This window comes from Kogia breviceps, chromosome 8 (assembly GCF_026419965.1).
Source record: "Kogia breviceps isolate mKogBre1 chromosome 8, mKogBre1 haplotype 1, whole genome shotgun sequence".
Taxonomy (NCBI): Eukaryota; Metazoa; Chordata; class Mammalia; order Artiodactyla; family Physeteridae; genus Kogia; species Kogia breviceps.
The window spans coordinates 7,860,095-7,880,626 of NC_081317.1; the positions used below are offsets into that span (position 1 = coordinate 7,860,095).

Here is a 20,532-nt window from a genome sequence, read left to right on the forward strand (position 1 = left end):
CTTCTCTTGTCCGTCTCTGCCCGTCTCTACTTCTCTGTCTCTCCCCAGCCCAGCTCTCAGTCCCTCCATTCGTCTGCGTGTCCTTTGGCTCCCTTTGACCTCATGGCTGGGCCAGGGAAGACCTCCACGCAGTCCACCCCCTGCCTCTGGGCCTGGTTCACATGGGGTCTCAGGCTGGGAGTTGCTGTGGCTGAGGCGGGGGGAGGGGTGTGTGCCATGAGATCCTGTCCCATGTCCCCATCAGCAGGGACGCTGGGACGCAGAGCAACTCAGTGAGGGGCCACACCCACCCATCACTTCTCCCCCAGGTTGGTGATCCCTTCCTGGTGCCAGCAAACTTCGGTTTCCCCTGATTCTTCTGATCTGACAGCACAGGGGGAGGGTGGACAGGGCAAGGATTATGACTGTATTCCACAGATGAAAAGACTGAGACCAAGACACTTGCCTGAGGTCATATGGGGCTACAGAGCAGGGCTCAACCTCAAGTTCCTGGACTCTGGGCCTCAGTTTCCCTCCGTGCCCCACTACTGTTTCCTCCAGACCCCCAGTCCCCAGGGGACAAAACAAGTGGTGCTGAGAAAGAAGGCAGTCGTTGGCACAATTTCTGCCCCATGGCATAGCTTTCTAAGAGCAGAAACTCAGCATCTTCTGACAGCATTTGTCAGGAGGCAGAGAATAAGACCAAGTGAGGGGGTGGGCAGGACTGGGAGGAAAGCCCCAGAACACTGACCCCAGCAATCCAGAGCCCTGGGCCCTTGTCCAGGCTCAGCCTTGCTTTGTGACCCTGGGCAAATTCTTTCCCCTCTCTGGGCCTCAGTTTTCTGTCTGGTCAGATGGGGGCATCCCACCTATATATTCCATCATGGTTGTGAGGACCTGTGGAGGCACAGGATGCCGAGGAAGTGGAAAATGCCAGGGTTTTTCCTTTTTGCTTATCTGGAGGCTGTAGTGAAGTCAGTCCGATGGTGGTGGCTGCGAGGAGGGGCAGCCTCACAGCTGGGGACAGGGAGGAGGGAACTCACATGCACCCCTGCGGAAACGAGGAGATGGTATCACCCGAGCACTGCTGCTTGAGTCCCAACACCAGGCTCAGCTGACAGGAAGGACAGAACCGCAGGAAGTGGGACCCTCAGGCTCCCGACAACCCCCTTCTCATTTCGTCCTCACCTCAGGGGCACAGAGCCTCATTCAAACGCCCCCTCCCCACCCCAACACACACATCTCTCACACACACACACACACACACACACACACACACACACACACACACACGTGCTTCACCTCCCGCTGTGTGACCTCGGGCAGGTCATGTCACAGCTCTGAACCTCAATTTCCTCATCTGGAAAATGGGGGATTAAACTTGTGTCATGGAGTTGTGTTGAGAATTCAGTGAAGTAATTAATGTATGCAGCATGTTTGACAAATGCAGAGGCATTTATTGTGATCATCATCTTCATTACTTCTTATGGAGGTTATTCTGTGTGTCAGGTACCATGTTAAGCATGTTATTTACATGCTGAGTTCATGCTTTTCTTCAGTTCTCCCATTGCCCATAGGAGATGGGTACTATAATCTCTATTTTACTGATGTGGAGAATGGGGCTCAGAGAGGTCAAGTGACTTGCCTAAGGTCACACAGCTAGGATGTGGAATTCAAGGGATTCAAGCCCAGGGCTATGCGATTCCAGAGCTGCCATATTATACCATAACAGTTAGAGGGGGTGTCAGTGAAACTCCTAACCCTCCTTGGACCGTCAATGAGTGGAACTGCATGAATATTTTATTGTTATTATTATTAGTGCTGGCAATATCATTAACTTCTTTCCCTCCCCTTCCCCCTGCCAGAGTTCTTCAAGTTCAAGGGCTTTGGGAGTCTCTCCAACCTTCCTCGGTCCTTCACTCTGAGACGATCTTTGGCCTCCACCAGCATCCGGCCCCATCTGGAGGCTGACACCTTTGACACCACACAGGATGACATGGTGACAGTCCCCAAGAGCCCCTCGGCCTATGCCCGCTCCAGCGACATGTACAGCCACATGGGCACCATGCCTCGCCCCAGCATCAAGAAGGTTCGGGACCAACAGGCCACCCAGGAGGCCCAGGAGGTTGGCCCTGAGCCCCATGTGGTGCCCCGAGGGCTGCCTGACCCCCCAGGCTTGGAGGCAGCCAAGAAGGTGGTGGTGGGGACCGATGCCCCCGTGGAGGACACCCCAGCAGTGGGACCCAATCCTTCAGCTGTGGAAGTGGGCCCCATGAGAAAACCTGAGGACCCCAGGGCAGACATAGAAGAGGAGCGAGACCCCAGGAACGTGCTCTCAGAAAGGTAGGTGCCCGTCAGGGGAGGGTGAGGGCAGGACCTGCGGGGATGGTGTCTCCAGCCTCCTACCAGTAGATCCTGGAGAGGACCCCCCAACACACACATCTGAGTAGAAACAAAACAAAACACACACACACACACACATACCTACATATTAACCAAGTGCTTACTATAGACCAGGCACTGTACTTAGCCCTTCACTTGTAATTAATTCTCAGGAAAAAAAAACAAAAACAAAAACAAACAGGGAAAAATAAAAACAAACCCGGGGAGAAGATACAGTTATTTCCATATGACAGAAGAGAAAACTGAGATTCAGAGAGGGAATGTCATCTGCCCCAGTCAGGGTGCACATCTAGCAAATGACAAACTTAGGACTTGAACTAAGACCCCACCCCCACCCCCACGCCCACTCCCACCCCACTCCAAAGCCCTAGGCAGCCTCCAGCATGGGCCCTCAGCTACTGGGTGGATCCAAGCCCAATCACTGGCTCCCTGCCCTGGGGCCCACATCCGAATCGCCAACTTTAACTCTGCTGGGCAACATTGCTCCCCTTGATCTAGAAGACCATTGTTAACTAACTTGGTTACAGGGTGTGTTGAATTGATGCAAAAATACAAATAGTGATGATACGACCATAGCTCTCATTTAGTCAGTACCCGTTTTACTAGGTGTCAAAACAAATGCTACTCACTGAACACTCTGTAAAAAAGACTTGTAGTATTATGCCCCCCGGCCCCCGCCAATCTTACAGATGGGGAAACTGAGACTCAGCCGAGGTTGCAGAGCTGGGATTTGAGCAGGAACCTGCCTGTCTCCAGTGGCTGCACACTTATCCACCACATTGTACCCACCATCTTCTAAGCCCTGTACTTCATGCCCTTGGGAGACCCCCTCAGCCCCCACCAAAGGAGTCCCTGGCTTTTCTTTTCTTTTTTTCCAGTTTATTTCTTTTTTTTAATTTATTTTTTTATACAGCAGCTTCTTATTAGTTATCTATTTTATACATATTAGTGTATATATGTTCATCTCAATCTCCCAATTCATCCCACCACCACCCCTGCACCCCCAGTCCCTTGCTTTTCAACCCGCAGAGCCTTTGTCTAAACCATACTGGTCAGATGTACCTATTGAAATAAAGAGGGGGAAAAAATCTGAGCAAAAGTAACTCTAGGGTTGGTTCTGGAACCTCTCTTGAGTGACTTTGCCCTGAGACACCAAGCACAGCTTCTGTGTGCTGGGGTAATTTGTCCTTCAGTGGGGAGCAGGAATTTGTAAAGCTGCAGAGTGACTCCGGTCCAGACGCGGCCTCTTACTGACTGCATGACCTTGGACAAGTCTGTTCCCTTCTCCGAGCCTCACTCTTCTCATCTGATAAATGGGCACAACGATAGCACCTACCTTGTACGGTTGTGGTGAGAACTCAAGAGTAACATACTTGTAAAATCTTAGCACAGCGCCTGACACACCACAAACAACTCGGTAAATGGGAGTGCTTACGTTTATGATGAATAAAACTAATGCTTTTCCACCATCTCTGGCTGCTCCAGGCTGCCTTCTCTTGCCATTCCCTCTTAAATTCGGCCTCATTCGGGTGTGGAGCAAGGATTGTATGCAGGATAGCGGGCCTCGTAGTTCCGGGGGCGTTCTGAGGTAACCGAAGTCAGAGAAGCGCGCTGAGGGTTTGCGGAAGCGGGGCGGGGCGGGGCGGAGCGGGGCGTGGTGAATGGGCGCGTGCAGGGGGCGTGGCCTTCCCATGCGGCGCAGGGACTGTTGGGGAAGCTGGCCTCGGAGTGGGGCGGGGCGAGGCGGAGGGGGTGTGCTCCGACCTGACAGATGGGGGAGAGGGCGGAGCGAGACAGCAGGCGGAGGGCGAGTCCGAGTGGGGCGTGTCCGAGGCGGGGCGTGTCCTTCCCGGAGGGAGGAGTAGGAGGTGGAGCGCTCCCAGGGAGGGCATAGGGGCGTGTCCGAGGCGTGGCCTACAGGCCAGGCTCCTCCCCAGGAGTCCTGCTCTAAGCTCCGCAGCTCCGTATCCTGAGAAAGGCGGGAGCCGTCGAGCAGAGGAGGTCCCCGGGCTGCAGGAACGCGACGACAGGGAACTATGACTGCGGTGGGCCGAAGGTACCCCGCACTGGGACCCAGAGGGTGAGTGACCGAGCTGGGACCGAGGAGGGCCGCCGCCGGGAGTGGGAGTTGTCTGAGGGGGAAATCCGTGCCCCTGGGGCAGCTGATAAACTTGGGTGTGAGTTTGGCATCAGGGACTTTTAAACTTTCTTTTGGTGTAACTCTATCCCCAGCCTCTCCCGGCACAGGTTGGGCATCTTCTGGTCACAACAGTACCAGAAGAGAGGCACTATTACTATCTCCAGTTTTCAGATGAGGAGAGGTTTACTTGCCCAGTTTGACACAACTAGTGAAAGTCAGAGCCAGGGTTTAAGTCCACCTTCCTGGACCAGGCCCTCAACGACTAGGCAACCCATTCCCCCCTCCAGCAGGTCTTGAGACACCTTGAGAATACCAAGTCAAGGACCCAGCCTTCCTCCCCTGTGGGCAGAGATGGTCCTGGCAATGCCTCTGGCATCAGGCCTGGCTTAGAGCTAACAGAGGAAATAGGGAGACTCTCCCTTCCCCCCCTCTAATCATCTGGAGTGTCCAGGGATCCTGAGGGGGGTGGGGTTAGCAGATCAGATTGAGCCCTTTCCTGGTACCCTGGGACCCAGTGTCCCACCTGCTCTCCAGGCCAAGTAGGAGTCCAGGAATTGGTGAACATTTCTTCTAGGAGCCTGTGAAGCCCAGATCTGTGCTGGAGTCAGGCGACCTGCTTTGCCTGTGTGATCTCAGGCTTGTCCTGCCCTACCCTGGGCCTCAATCTCCCCAACAGCCAAGATGGGCCTGGGATGGTCTCTGAGGATCCATCCAGCTTGGGAACAAGGGCATTTGAGAACTGCCACTGAGCAAGACTGGGAGCCTCATTCCTGAGTGTCCCAAGGGGGTCATCCCAGTGGCTGTTCAGGGAGCAGTGTAAGCCGGGGAAGACGTGTCCCTCCCCTACCCCCTGGGAAGCAGGTTGCACCTGGAGCTAAAGGAAGGAAGGGGAAGAGGTGAGGCTGCAGGAGTTTCCTGGTGCCCTGTTCCCTGCTGAGATCATGGGGGATGCAGAGGAAGGAGGGAGGAGGGGCCAATAAAAGGGGAATGAAGGGCCTTTAGCTCCCCAAAAGGAGAGCACCAGCCCAGTCTCCCCCCATCCCCCGGCACCCTCAGCATTCTGCAGGGAGATAGTAGGTCCAGAGAGCCCTGACACTCTACCTTCAGTCCATGTTATAGAGGAGGAAGCAGAGTCTCAGAGAGGGAAGGGAGGTCCCCCAACACCCCACACCAACCCCCACACACAGGAATTGTCAGGCCAGGGTCCCACCAGAGGACAACTGGCCGGCCCTGCCTGGAACACTCAATGGGTGCCATCTACCACATTTTACCAGAGAGGAGACTGAGGTTGAGAGAGAGAAAGGGACTTTCCTGGGGTCACAGAGAGATTAAGTGTCAGAGCCTAGATTTGATTCCGTCCTGACCAACTCCCAAGCCCAAGCACTTAACCACTAGGCCACATTTCATCTCCTGCAGGTAAAAATCTCAGAGCTGTCTCTACCATTACTTCAAATGACTTCCCATACTCCCCTGAAAAGGCGGTAATAAGAGCCCATTTTACAGATGAAGACATCGAGGTTTTGTGAGGTTAACAACTTGCTCGAGATGACACGTTTGAGTTGGAATTTCATTCATTTTAATAGTTACTGAGATGCAACTATCCCTAGACATTCTTCTAGGTTCTGGGGAGACAGCAGTGAGCACAGCAGACAAAACCCTGCTCTCAAGGAGCCCCCATTCCAGTGTGGGGGAGACAGATGATAAACAAGATAATGAGTTACCGGTCAGCCAGAAGAAAAAAGCACTACAGAGAAAGATTCAAATCAAGTAGGAGAACTGGTCTTGGAGGGTAGTGGCTGGTGGTGGCAATTTAGGAAGGTTGGCCAGGAAAAAAGTCTCAGTGAGAAACTGATGTTTGAGCAAAGGAGATGAGGGAACAGACCCTCTTTTTTTTTTTTTTAAGTTGAAATATAGTTGATAGGCAATATTATATTAGTTTCTGGTGTACTGGGAACAAACCATCTTGATGTCTGGGAAAGGGTATACTAGGCCGAAGGAATAGCAGCTATGAAGGCCCTGAGGTGGGAGCATCCTTGCCACGTTTGAGCAGCAGCAGAGAGCAAGATGGGGGCTGGGCAGAGGAGTGGTGGAAATGAGGCCAGAAAGGAAATGGGTTCAGATAAGTAAGGCCTGGAAGGCCCGGCAAGGACCTGCCTTTGACTCTGAGTGAGTTGCAGCCGTTGCTGGCCTCAAGCAGAGGAAGGCCCCACTCTGACTTATGTTTTACGAGGACTCCTCCTTTAAGGAGGATTTGACCGCAGTCCTACTCATTCTAAAGTGTCTCACCTGAACATCCTTTCCTGCCTCCCAGAGACCCAGGTCCCTCCACTCCATTTCTAGGGCTGTTCAGAAGGAAACTGAGATGTGGAGAAGGAAGCACCCCGGCCGGGGGGCGCCCTGTGTTGCCCGTGCCCCAGCCCTGGTGCCAGGCATTGAGAACAGGCCAAGACCCCCGTCCCCACCCCCCCACCATTTCCTTTCGGAATGTTGATTCTGGTCCAAGAATTCCCAACACTCCCCAGAGTCCCACGACCCTCTCGGCCCTGCAAAGTGACGTCAGCTGCCGGGCATCTGGTAGTGATTACCCACCGGGGGAGGGGGCTGTGGTGGGCTCAGCCCATTCAGCCTCCTCAGCCTCTGAGCGGCTGGTCCTTGTCTTCCAAAGGGGCCCAGCTGCTCCTGGCTCTCATTTCCTGTGGAGACTTTCTCACAGCCCTTGAGACCCCCAGACGCCTGAGGCTGTGGGAACTGTGCTGGCTCGGGAAGGATGGACGGTCCCCCCACCAACCCCAGCTGGAGCCACATCCCCTCAAACCCTTAGGGGACTCTGTTTACAGAATGCTGGACATATGTGGCGTGAGAGCTGGGGAAGAAAGGGGTCAGCTACAGCAGCAGCTCAGAGGCCCACTGACTGTCTTTACAACATTGAGAAACCCCCTTCCCCTCTCGGGCCCTCAGTTTCCCCATCTGTAAATTGGGGACAATAACAGCACCTGCTTCACAGGGTCATCGTGAGGACTAGACAAAGTAGAGCATTTGGGCTTCCCTGGTGGCGCAGTGGTTGAGAGTCCGCCTGCCGATGCAGGGGACACGGGTTCGTGCCCCGGTCCGGGAGGATCCCACATGCCGCGGAGCGGCTGGGCCCGTGAGCCATGGCCGCTGCGCCTGCGCGTCCGGAGCCTGTGCTCCGCAACGGGAGAGGCCACAACAGTGAGAGGCCCGCGTACCCCCCCCCCCCGCAAAAAAAAAGTAGAGCATTTATCCTGGACGTGGCCCGAGGAAGTACCGGTACACAGGATGCTCAGGCGATCACCACACCCATTTATAGAAGAGGAAACTGAGGCCCAACAAGGGGGATTTGCCCGGGGTCACACAGCCTCCTCCCTCCCAGCTGAGGGCCCTCTTCCGAGCCCCTGAGGGTCTTTCCTCTGTCCATGCCCACTCCATTTCCTCTTCCTCATGTCGATTCTGGGCTCCTGGTCTGGTCAACATATTCTTTTTCTTCACCTTCCCCTCCCCAGTGTCCCCCATCTCCACCCAGGAGCAGTCCCCATCATCTGGGGGAGCCTGCCTTGGGCAAGGACTAAAGCAGAGCCAACCCAGGTCTCATCGGAGCAGCTCTGTGCCCTGCTATAAAGTGGGGCTTCCACACAGGCATTCAGTCGTCTTCCCCATTTGCTCTTCTCCAGCAGCTGTTAAGTCTCAGCAGCTCTTGGGACTTAGACTCCTCAGCTCTGCCCTGGGATGAGTGGCCCCCAATCTGTCGTCTCCTCACAGAGCTGGGAGCCTTCCTGAGCTCTGCTGGGGAGCTCACCCCTGTCAAGAGGACTGAGGGCGCAGAATGGCGGAGAGGAGGAAGGACGTCTCCAGGACAGTGGTGGCCCATCGTACAGGAGAGGGGGCAGGGCAGAGGCTAAAGCCAAGGGCCTTCCTGGCAGGGAATCCCAAAGGCCTCTGGGCTGGGTGTCCCCAGAGAGATGGGGCTTTCCACCCCAGCTCTCTCTTCTCGGGATCTTTAAGGACTAAGGAGCGTAGAGCAGGGTTGCTTCTCTGCCGCAGGTGAGTGAAAGTCAGAGTGAAGGAGGGAGAGTATCATCAACCCCACAGGAGGAGCAGGATGGGAGATTTCCTTTGGCGGGGGGTGGTGCTGGGGCAACTAGAGGAACCACAGGGGCTAAGGAACCTTCCACCTTTCCTTCTCATAGGATCCTTGCAGCCCCTCTGGGAAGAGAGTTAAAATATGCCCATTTCACAGATGAGGAAGTTGAAGCTCAGAGAGGGGAGGGCAGGGGGAAAGCTGGGAAGCGTGAGGCAGACATTGGGGAAATCTCCACTCAAGGCCATATGACTACACCTCAGGGAGCAAAGTGGGGGACAGACAAAGGGCAGGGAGGCTGCAGGGCTCTGCAGGGCAAGGCTGCCCGTGGTGAGGGAGGGCCAAGGCGGAACAGAATGGCAGCCTCTCCTCCAGGGTCCCTGGGGGAGCCTCGCCCTTCCTTCCTGGCCAGGATGGAGACCCTGAAAGTAAAGCTCAGACGGAAACCTGCACTGGGGAAAATAAAGGATAATGGACTCTAATGACTGGTCATTAATTCAATTAATTAAGCTAATGTATGCAATAAGTGGTACCAGTTATAGGAACAAATCAGCTAATACAGGCAATTAAAGGGGTTGGTTATTTAAATAATTAATGCAGCTGATTAATGGAACTGATTTAGCTCAGTTGTCACTATTATTTATTAATTGATTTTGCCACTAATATTAGAGAGGAAGTGCCTTTTAAATCCATAAAATAAGAAATTAATTGATTAATTAATTAATGGAGCTGAGTTTTCTTTTATTTTTATTTTTTGCGGTACGCGGGCCTCTCACTGTTGTGGCCTCTCCCGTTGCGGAGCACAGGCTCCGGACGCGCAGCCTCAGCGGCCATGGCTCACGGGCCCAGCCGCTCCGCGGTATGTGGGATCTTCCTGGACCGGGGCACGAACCCGTGTCCCCTGCATCGGCAGGCAGACTCTCAACCACTGTGCCAAGAGGGAAGTCCTAAAAATTTTTTTTTTAAATACAGTATTTCAGTTTCATTTTATTATTTTTATTTTTAAATATTTATTTATTTATGTTTGGCTGCGTTGGGTTTTCGTTGCTGTGTGCAGGCTTTTCTCTAGTTGCTGTGAGCAGGGGCTACTCTTCGTTGCGCAGGCTTCTCATTGCAGTGGCTTCTCTCGTTGCAGAGCATGGGTTCTAGGTGCACGGTCTTTAGTAGTTGTGGCGTGTGGGCTCAGTAGTTGTGGCACGTGGGTTGTAGAGTGCAGGCTCAGTAGTTGTGGCGCACAGGCGTAGTTGCTCTGTGGCATGTGGGATCTTCCCAGACTAAGGCTTGAACCCGTGTCCCCTGCACTGGCAGGTGGGTTCTTAACCACTGGGCCACCAGGGAAGCCCAGAGCTGAGTTTTTTTAAATGGAAGCTTTGATTCCTGGATTTGATCATTACAAAGGGAGAGAGAACATTCTAGAAATTTCCAAGCAAACTGAGATCTGCAGGCTGAGTAGGGATTACTCTGACTCTAAGGGAGAGAATTCCTCTAGGCAGAAGGAATATCATGTGCAAAGGTCCTGAGGCTGGAGGGAGTAGAGCTCTTTGGAGGAAGTGTGAAGCCTGAGTGCATGGAGGACCCTAAGGGAGAGAGAAGGAAGGGGTGGCTGGCAGGGGCTGGGTCACAGCGGGCCGACCCATGACACCTAGAGTTTGTCCTCAGGATTGCAGGGGCTGCTGTGACATTCATTCATTCAAAAACATCTTTACAGGGGTTTCCCTGGTGGTCCAGTGTTTTAACACATCGTGCTTCCACTGCAGGGGGCACGGGTTCGATCCCTGGTCAGGGAACTAAGATCCCACATGCCACGCAGTGTGACCAAAAAATAGAAAACAGAGCAAAACATCTTTATAGGGGTGCCTGGCACCATTTTAGGCAGAACCCAACCCCTGCCCTTGTGGAGCTGATGTTCTGGTGAGAGAAGATAGTGCATGGCAAGTCAGATGAAGCGCTCCGGAGAACAGTGAAGCAGGGCGGGGAGGTGGGGAGCATTGAGAGGCCACACTTCACTTCCAGATGGGCGGCCAGGAAGGCCTCACTGAGAAGGGACATTTTGGTAAAAACCTGAAGGAGGGAAAGGCGGGAGCTCGGTGGATATCTGGAGGGAAAGTATTCTCACAGAGGGAACAGAAAGTGCAAAGACCCTGAGGTGGGAACAAAAGGCAACAAGAAGCCCAGCCTGGCTGGGGCAGCGTGAGTGAGGGGAGTGTGGTCAGAGCCAGTGCGTGAAGGCTGTTATGAGGACTTCAGCTTTTTTAAAAATATATATATTTATTTATTTATTGTTGGCCGTGTTGGGTCTTCGCTGCTGCACGTGGGCTTTCTCTAGTTGCAGCCAGTGGGGGCTACTCTTTGTTGCGGTATGCGGGCTTCTCATTGCGGTGGCTTCTCTTATTGTGGAGCACGGGCTCTAGGCGCACGGGCTTCAGTAGTTGTGGCACATGGGCTCAGTAGTTGTGCTTCGCAGGCTCAGTAGTTGTGGCTCGCAGGCTCTAGAGTGCAGGCTCAGTAGCTGTGGCGCACGGGTTTAGTTTCTCCGCAGCATGTGGGATCTTCCCGAACCAGTGCTCGAACCCGTGTCCCCTGCACTGGCAGGCGGATTCTTAACCACTGTTCCACCAGGGAAGTCCCCAGGACTTCAGCTCTTACTCCGTGAAACTAGGGGCCACTCCAGTGGGTTGGAGCAGAGGAAAGTCATAAGCTGACTCATTTTAACAGGATTGCTCTGGCTGCTGGGGGGAGAAAAGTCAGAGGGACACAGATGCAGGCTGGGAGGCAGTGATGAGGTGGTGGCCATAGTCTGGGCAAATGATGGCAGTGGGTGGTGAGCCAACATGGTCACCTTATGTCTTAGGAATCCTGGAGTGTTGTAGGGGGGCAGGGAGAGGTGATGGGGGCTGGTGGTGGCTCCAGGCCCTCAGCTTCCCGGGCCTGGGCCTCTGCCTGAGCACCCCCACTGGCTCTGGCCCCCTCCGCCCACCTGCTCCCTGGGGCAGGCGCCCCCTCCCCAAGGCCCTGCTCCTGCCCAGAGCGTGAGGGGAAGCGGACAGGAAGCAGGAGTAAGTGCTAGGCGATCCCAGTGTCCTGGCCAATCTGTTCCCAGCAGTGGGAGGATTTCCGGGCCTAAATGGCCGGAAACACGGGGATGGGACACCTCACCCAGGAAGAGCAGGGTGGTGAGAGGGGGAGGGGTCTGTACTCCACCCCACTCCCAACTCGGCTGGACAGAGAGAACCCAAACACCTTTGGGAGCCTGCTAGGGCCGGGCTGCAGCTTGAGGGACTATGGTTAGAGGTCAGGAAGGACTTTGCAGGAAGGAAGGCTAGCACCAGGGACTCTGGAATGTCAGAACAGGGTGGATTGTCAGACAGCTTCTCAATGAGAAGCCGCTGGCCTCGGGAGCCGGGGGAAACCCTGCATGCAATTCCGGAAACATATACTTCACCCACAGTTTTTGTTTTGTCTTGTTTTTAGCTCAGCTGTTTTTGTTTTAAATTTCTTTTATTAGATTGATCACATTTAAATTTAAATTTGGTGCTTCTATATTTGAGGAAGCAGTTCCCTGATGTTTGACTTTCCTCCCTATTTTGCAGATGGCCATACTGAGGCCTGTGCCAGCCAGAGAACTAGGGCCCAGCCTGACAGAATTAATAATAACAACAGTGATGAATACTGATTGAGGGTTTACTGTTCATACATTCCTTAAGCAATAAAGAGTTCTTGAGCTCCTACCACGTGCCAGGCACCATGGTGGGGGCTCACCTGTGAGCGATATAAAGTCAGTGCCCCAGGGGAGGTGTCAGGTAACTGAGTCAACAAATAAATGTAAAGTGATTGTTTCAGGCAGAGATTGAGGAAAAGGAAGCAGGGTTGAGGACAGAGAGTGAGGGACAAGGGACTATTCTTGGCAGGGTGGTCAGGGAAGGCTTTTCTGGGTTGGGGACATTAAGCAGAGCTCTAAATAAAGTAGGGGGAGGGGCAAGCTGTGTGATGATGCGGGGTGGGGCGGAGAGCATTCCAGGCAAGGGAACAGCAAGTGCAAAGGCCCTGTGGCAAGAACGAGCTTGGCAAGGAGGCCAATGTGGCCGGGGCAGAATGAGGGATAGAATGAGGGAGGGAGGCATATTTTGGGGGTGGGAATTGATGAGGTGGGCAGTCAGATACCACCAGGGCCACACAGGGCATTGTAGGTTGGGGAACACATGAGCCTGTTTACACTTGTTTTTCTGGCATGACAATGGCACCCTCTTTACTCTCACAAGGGAAGAAAAGTTTTGGTTTAGTTGATAAATTACATGGCCAGCCATTTGCAGACCATGGAGCGGGATTTAGATGTTGTTCTTTGAGAGATGGGAGGCTTGGTGGTGGTTTGTGCACCGCGATCTGCTTAGCTTTTCACTTGAGCGCTGCCTGGGTGGCGGAGGGCTGTGAGGGCAGACACAGCGAGAAGGCTGCTCTGTGCTCCACAGAGGACACAGAGGGCGTCCCAGATGGGGCCGGGTTGACACACGGAGAGAAGTGGTCAGGATCTATTTTGGAAGTAGAGCCACAGGATTTCCTGATGGATTGGGCGTGGAGTGTGAGTGAGAGAGGAGGTGCAGAGGATCGCAGGGTTTGGGGCCAAACAAAGCAACAAGAAGGATGAAACTGACATAGACTGAGTTGGGAATCGGATGCGGGGAGCAGGGGCATGGGGTGGGGGGGATCAGCCGTCCTGCTTTGGATACGAAAGTCAAAATGACTTCAGACATCTGAGAGGAGATGCTAAGGAAGCAGCTGGGTTTCTGAGTCTGGTGTTGAAGGGGCAGGTCCAGGCTGCATCGGAGAAGGGAGGGCATTTAAGGCCGAGGCCTGGGGGAAGTGGCTCACGGAAGCCCTCACAAGGAAGGGTGATATCTATCTGGCACCTGGGAAAAACAGCCACCCCCAGCCTCTGGCCTCTCCAGGCCCCATCTGACCACCTCTTAGGGGAGGGGATCAATTCCGCAGCCAAATGTCACCAGCAATGGCGCCATGATGTGCCACTGGGTGGGTCACTCTGCACTCGGGAATGAGGGTAGGGCGCGAGGAAAGGAGGCTGAGGCCCAGCCTGGGGCCACCAACTGTGGAGTCAGGGAGGAGGTGAGGAGTGAACACAAGAGAGTGCAGCGTCCTGAAGCTGGTTGAAGATATCAATTCAGGGAGCAGGCCCCGTGTTAAGCATATAACATTCATCGGCTCCCGGAGTCCTCGAGAAAACCCCATGAGGCAGAGAGAGGCTATCATTACCCTGATTTACAGACAGGAAACAGGCTCAGAGAGGTGAAGGTACTTGCCCAGGGTCGCACAGCTGGAGAGTGGAGGAGTAGCCCAGCCAGCAGATTCCAGCAAATGCTATCAGCTGCAGTGCCCCCTCCTGCCTGCAGGTGGGCAGAGACTGGCAGCTGGGTAGCCAGGCAGGGCTGGGAACACTCACTTTTCCTCTCTCCTTGCAGGGCCACTGGAGAGCCAGAGGCTGGCGGGGACTATGTGAAGGTAAGAGGGGCTGGGGGAGGACACTGGAGGGCCCAGAGTCTGTTCCAGGAAGGGCAGTCCTTTTCTGGCCTTGTTAGGAGCCGGATCTCACCGACTGTTCCCAGGAGGAGAAGGTCTAGGAGTCAGGGCAGCGTGTGGGGTCTGCTTTCAATCCCAGCATCTTCTTCCCATGCCTTCCATCATTCTTTCCTGGCCCCAAACTCAGGACTTCCCAATGTCTGTTACTACCAGACTGCATCCAGCTGCCAGCTGGACAGGGCCCCAAGGGTGGCTCCATGCAAAGACGGGCTCTAATCCCACTTGGTCTCTGAGCGTGTGCTGCTGGTGCCGGGAGGTGGCAGCAGGAAAGGATGACTCAGTTCCTCATCACAGATAATGGGCACAGTCACTTCGATCATAAGCTTAATTTGTCCTGGGCACTGGGAATGTTGAAAATGCAGTTTTGAAATAATAACGATAACAATAATAACACGACAGAACATTTTGAGTGTCTATTGTGTGCAGAGCCCTGTGCTGGCTGCTAGCTCTGGGAGTCAGTTCTGAGCTCTTCACACGAATGAGGTCTTTGACTTCTTCCCTCATCACTGGGCAGTGAGGGCTTTCTTGTGCCCATTTACAGATGGGAAATTTGAGGCCCAGAGAAGTGCAGTGACTTGCCCACAAACACACAGCTACCGCAGGGCAGAACTGGGATTGCTGTCCAAGTTTATTTGATGCCAAGACCATGGACAGAGCCCTTGGCCTTCCACATCCCAGAGCACCCACCCCTGAGCCAGGTCCCCTGCCGAGTATAGAGCACACAGCAGAGGGCAAGGGGCACCAGGCCCTGTGTTCCAAGGGCTCCTGGCCCCATGTGGGGACCAGGGCAGAACCACACAATGGTTTGGGCTTGTGTTTTGTAATTTAGCAGACCCAAATTTTAGTCCCAGATCTGCCACTTATTTGCCACATGACTTTGGGTGTGTGTGTCACCTCTCTGAGCCTCAGTGTTCACCTGTATGAAATGGGGTAGCAGTGGTGCTTCCAAACCAGGGTTGCTATGGGCTCAATGAGTCCATGCCCATGAAGGGGAGATCTGGGCCTGGAACAGAGCAGGCCGGGCTTGTTCCTGACCCCAAGGCATTCCATCGCCCAAGATGCTGCCTGTAAAGCTCGGTGTAAGTGACTAGTCATGAGCTCTGTGGCAAGTGCTCACATTGCTGTCCCCCACCACCCCCAGAAGGCTCAGATAAGAAGCCATTGGAGCTGCAGAGGTAGGGGACGACTTTCAGCTCAGGAGCTGGGGATAGGGAGATCAAGGAAGGCTTTCTGGAGGAGGAGGCATTGAAGCCAAGCCACTGCAGTTGGCCAGGAATATTCACCAACATCCTCTCTCCAAACAGAAAGCTGGAAAGGAGATAAAGATAAGCAGAGATGGGTGGTAGAGTGATCCAGGCAGAGGTAAGAGTGTGGGCGCGGTCAGAAAGCAAGCTTGAATGAGCCCAGGAAATGCAGCCCAGGGCTGCAGCAAGTTGAGCAGGAGCTGCTCCCGGGATTTGGACCCTGGCTCCTCATCCCGAGCCCTGACACCGCAGAGGGGGCAGAGGCGTCAGGTAGAACCAGCACCAAAGCCAGTGGTGGACCACACAGGAGCATATTTCAGCACCCCATAAATCCCAGCTGCCTGGCAAGGTAATGAGATCCCCATCACTGATGGTAGTGAGATCCCTGTGAGGATTAGCTTTGTATTTTTCCCTTAGTTTACTGGGCTGAAAAATGTAATTTAAAAATGCTATAAAAGAAATAATACCTGCTCACTGGAACTGATTAAAGAATCCCTTGAAGGATGAACTCAAAGGAATGTTAGTTGTAGCTTCAAGCCTCAGAAGAGGGTGGAATCAATAGTCGGTTACCAAAAGTCCATTCCTGACCTTACGTACTCAGCTTCCAGAACTCCAGGGTTTCTCAGACCATGATGTGAGTACTTTGCTTCTAAGGCAAGGATTCTAAAGTTCCAAGACCATTAAATTCCAAGCTCCATGCTCAGAGCTTCAGATGTATTTACAGAAAATAATCAAATATCTGAGACCCAGAGAGGTGGACTCACCTGCCTAAGGTCACACAGCCTGTCAAAAGGATTTGAACTCCAGGCCTGACTGATGCAGTCAGTGACGACTCCCTTTGTGCTGAAGAGCCTATGATTCTAGGACCAAAAGTCCAGATTCTAAGACACAAAGCTTGAAGACAATAGCAGGCATTTATGGAGCACTTATTTTATGTCTGGCAACTTACATGCGTCAGTTCAGCCAATGCTAACAAGAGTTCTGTGAGGTCAGCACAGGTATGTTTTCCAGATGAGTAAATCTGGACTCCAGGAGAAGGGACTGGTTGGGTGGAGGTGGGGCACCGCTAGTTGAACCCAGGTTGATTCCCAAACCATTGAGCCTTACTGAGTCTCTGCCCTCCCCCACCCACCAAGTCTGTCAGTGGAATATCCCGCAATTCCCAGCAGAGTCCCTGATTCCAAATCAGAGAGGAGAAATCCTGGGCTCTGGGAGATTTCCTGAGGCCACAAAGGATTTGGTCAAACATATACAGGGGTTTTTCCAGCTTTAGATATGATTTAGTTCAAGGTCTCTGCCCGCTCCGGGTCAGTGAGGGGTGAGACGAGTGGGGGCGGCAGGACCCCCCCTCCCTTGCCGGCCCAGGGGTCCCCACCCCATCCTTCTGCGCCCCGTGAAGCCCCCCTTGGCAGGTCCCCCGTTCAGCATCCCCGGGCTACAGGCTGCCGGGGCGCGCGGGGCTGCAGCTCTGGGGGCTAGGGGCGGGGAGCCGGGGGCGGGCGGAGGGAGGAACAATGGCCCCCTCCCCTCCCGGGGCCGGCTGGAGGGTGGGGTCTCCCCGCCCCGCCTCCCCGCTCCTCCCCTGACAAGGCGATGAGGTAATCGCGCCGCCGAGAGGCAAGCGCAGCCGGTGCCCAGCCCGGTCGGTCCCGCGCCCCTGCCCCGGCGGCAGTCGTCCCCCGCACAGAGTCCCGGCCCTGGCCGCCCGGCCCCACCATGACCGAGCGGTGCAGCCTGTGGAGCGCCCTGTCGGCCGCCGCCTGCTGCTTCTACCGCGGCTCCTTCGTGCAGGTGCAGGTGAGGGGGCGGCTCGGCCCCCGCCAGGCGCTCCGGGCTGGGACCCCTGGCCGCTCGCCCCCGGAGCCGGGGAGCCGCAGCCCGTGACGCCGCGCAGGGTCCGGCCAGGCAGGGGCTGCGGGCTGCAGGCTGAGGGCTGCGGGAGGGGGCGGGGTCGCCCCAACCTCACCTCCGGGTGCCCAGACGCTCCGCAGGGTGAGGGTCCAGCTGCCACTCCCGAGACTCGGGGCTGCGGAGGTTGCCGTCCCGGTCCTGTCTCCTCTGCAGGATGGAGCTGAGCTGGGGCGTTGGGTACCTGGGGATGGGGTCCCCGGCGTCCTGCCGGTCCTCCCGCGAGCACTCCGGCCCCTGCGGCTGACCCGGGCAGCCTGACTCCCCATTGTAGCGGGGGCGCTGGGCTGGGGTCCAAAGGCTGAGTGAGGGGTGGGAAGCTGAGGGGATGCCGTGGGTGCCGAGTCTGGGGCCAGAGTGCCTGCAACCCTCCTGCCCTCTAGGTGGGCTCGGGCGTGCTCCGGGCGCGGGTGTCCTAGCCCAGCTGGCCGGTCAGTGCGGGACGGCGCCGTGGCGGTGAAAGGGTTAAACGGAAGGGGGTGGAGGGGAGGACCCGGACCCCGCCTCTCTGCGGAGCATCATCTGGGGATAGCTTTGCTTAGGGTTGCGAGACTGTGAAGGGAGCTAGAGGGGGCTTGCTGGGCACCGGCTGGTGAGAAGGGGTGAAGACCCTGACCCGGGGTCTCCGCGCTTTTGCCTCCCGAGCCCCCTGGGGGACGCGGGGCGCATCACCTCTGCGCTCCCCCAGGCTCACACACGCTCCGAAGCCCGCCTGAATGACTGCCCCGCCGGCGGCTGAGCGCAGCATCCCCGCACCCGCCAATCAGGCGCTCGCAGGCCGGGAGGCGGTGAGATCATCTCTGGCCAATAGCAGTGCAGCGGGAGCAGGGATGCTGCATTCGCGCCCCAGCACCCACCCTCCTTGGGAGCTAGGGACCCCCGTGTCGAAGGTGAGGAAGCACAGGGACCCTAGGGTTCCCTAACCTCAGGTGTGTGGGAGGACCAAGTTTGTCCCTCCAGGTTCTCCCTGACCATTGATTGTGGTTGGAAAAGGGGAGCCCAGTCTCCCACCCCCCATTTACAGATGAAGCTACCCAGGCCCAGAAAGGGAAAGTGATCGGCTCAAGGTCATACAGCGGCAGGCAGAGTCTTGAGGCCAGGTTCTTTACCACGCAGCCCCCTCCCCTTCTTTGCCCCCTGTCCCCCTTGCTCCAGCTGTGGAACTGGGGCCACTTCTCCATTGCATATGCTCTTTGTCCGGGAGAAGGAGTCTCCCCTGTGACTTCCACTCTTGCCTCTGCAGGGTGTGGCGTGGTGTAGGAGAGGGGCCAGGACCCTGAAGAATAGGGAACCCCATGGAGGAGTGTAGGTATCTGAGTTAGCTAATCTCAGTTCACCCCGGACCTCCCTGCCTTTCTGGGGTATTGGTTTCTACCCTGGGCGGGGGGTGTACAGAATCCCCATCCTCGGGCCCTGCCTTTCCCTGAGCACTCATCTCCATCGCCCACTCCCACCATCTGTCCCCAGAACCCTACAGGTACCTCAGAGCCCAAATGTTTATGGGCCCATCTGCAAGCTGCTCCTGCCCCAGCCTTGCCCACCTTGGAGAGTGTCTCGTGGTCCTCCCAGGCTCTCTACCTGGAATCCTCTCTGACCCCTCCGCCCTCTTCCCCACACCTGATCAATGGTTGCGTAAACACCCTTCCCCCAATTCCCATCCCCACGCCCCACCCTTCCCTGCCATGGCCTGGAAAACACTAGGTCATCTCCACGCAGTGGATGGGACCTGCCCCAACACTTGAGAAACCTTCTGCGGCTCTGCTGTGGCCTCTGGGTAAACCCCAGCTCCCCAGGGCAACCTCACAGCCCTGCCGTGCCTGCCCCCGCCACCACCCCCAGCCCTTTCGAAGCTTCTCCTCTTGCCCCCAGGGCCTTGGCTCTGCCTACAGGGCCCTGACTCTGCCACTGTCGTCCCAGAGCTCTTTCCTGCCCACCTGCCTGTCCCCACCCTGATGCCTTTGCTTGGCTCAATCAGCCCTCAGCGGAGACGTCACCTCTTCAGCGACTCCCTGACCAGATGAGGAGGGACATGCTCATCCGCTCCTGGAGCTCCCTGTGCGTCTCTGAACATCCAGAGATCCTGGGGTTGCTTGTCAGTATCTATGTGGCTCCCCCAGGACAGAAGGCGCCTGTCCTGGCGACCTTGGGCTCGGCCCCTTGGCACAGGACCTGTCCTAGAGTAGGGGTTCAGTGTTGAAATGATGGAGTCAGAGACTCTAGATATCTCTGAAGCTGGGAACCAGGATGTCTTAGCAGCAGTGTAGCCGGAGGTAAATCAAGCCAGTGGGAGCAGAGGGCTGGAGAATGGAGCATCAGGGTTAGGCTCTGAGAACTGTGAAAGGTCAGAGGAGGCAGGGACTGGACTAGAGGACGCTGGACCCTGGTGAGGAGCGGGTCCTGGGGAGAGATTGCCCTTTAGTGCCCCCCTTCATCTGTCCTGCTGCCTGGCCAGGTCTGGGCCATATCTGTCTGTCCTGGACCAGCCATCATTGTGGTCTGGAATTGGGGCAAGGGAGAGGAAGAAGTGTCACATGTTCTGGCAGTGACAAGGACAGCTGTGGGCTAGCTGCAGTGCTCTGGAGTATTGTCTCCTTTCATCCTTGCAATCCTGTGAAGCAGGTTCTGCAATTGTTCCCATTTTGCAGAGGAAGAAACTGAGGCCCGGGGAACTCACAAGACAGCCAGGATTGGGCTGGGCTTCATGGTGGGGGCACACCTGGCAGCAGGGGCTCCCCTCCCCCTGTTCTTAGGCCTCCAACCCCAGGCCACAGTAACCAGGAAACCAGGAATCTCCCCCTTGGGCAGGTGGGAGGGGGGATCCTGAGCGTTATCTCCAGAGAGTGACCTCGGGCTTCCCTGCTGGGCTGCAGTTTCCCCATCTAGCAAGGATTGCTTGAGACAGCAAAGAAGAAAGGGCTTTGGGAACTGTAGAGGACATCACAGGTGTCTTTAGGCAGGGGGGGTGCTCTGCTACCGTGTTTGTAGCTGCCTCCTCGATGCCTGTATAAGTCACTGTCCCAGAATGTATCCTCATACATTCAGCCCTGTTTTTGTCCATGCTTTTTTGCCTGGGTACCTGGTGTGTTATATACATGTAGAAATCCTCCCTCCCTCCACTTCAAGATCAGTTTGGTGTCTTTGGTGCAAACTGAGTGTTTGTGATTGCCATCTCC

General features: G+C 55.4%; 1 protein-coding gene across 4 annotated transcripts in view; it reads left to right on the forward strand.

Annotated features, from left to right (window-relative positions):
* SH2D3C (SH2 domain containing 3C) overlaps window positions 1-20,532 on the forward strand; it is a 31,962-nt gene that overhangs the window by 386 nt on the left and 11,044 nt on the right. The window contains exons 2-3 of one of the 4 annotated variants that reach the window (XM_067040667.1): window positions 1,845-2,322; window positions 14,090-14,129. In XM_067040667.1, the coding sequence (XP_066896768.1) occupies window positions 1,845-2,322; window positions 14,090-14,129 (518 nt within the window). Of the gene's footprint in view, window positions 1-1,844; window positions 2,323-4,276; window positions 4,463-14,089; window positions 14,130-16,984; window positions 17,249-20,532 lie in introns of those variants that run through there. The other 3 variants (XM_059072585.2, XM_059072587.2, XM_067040666.1) reach the window with 3 other exon arrangements.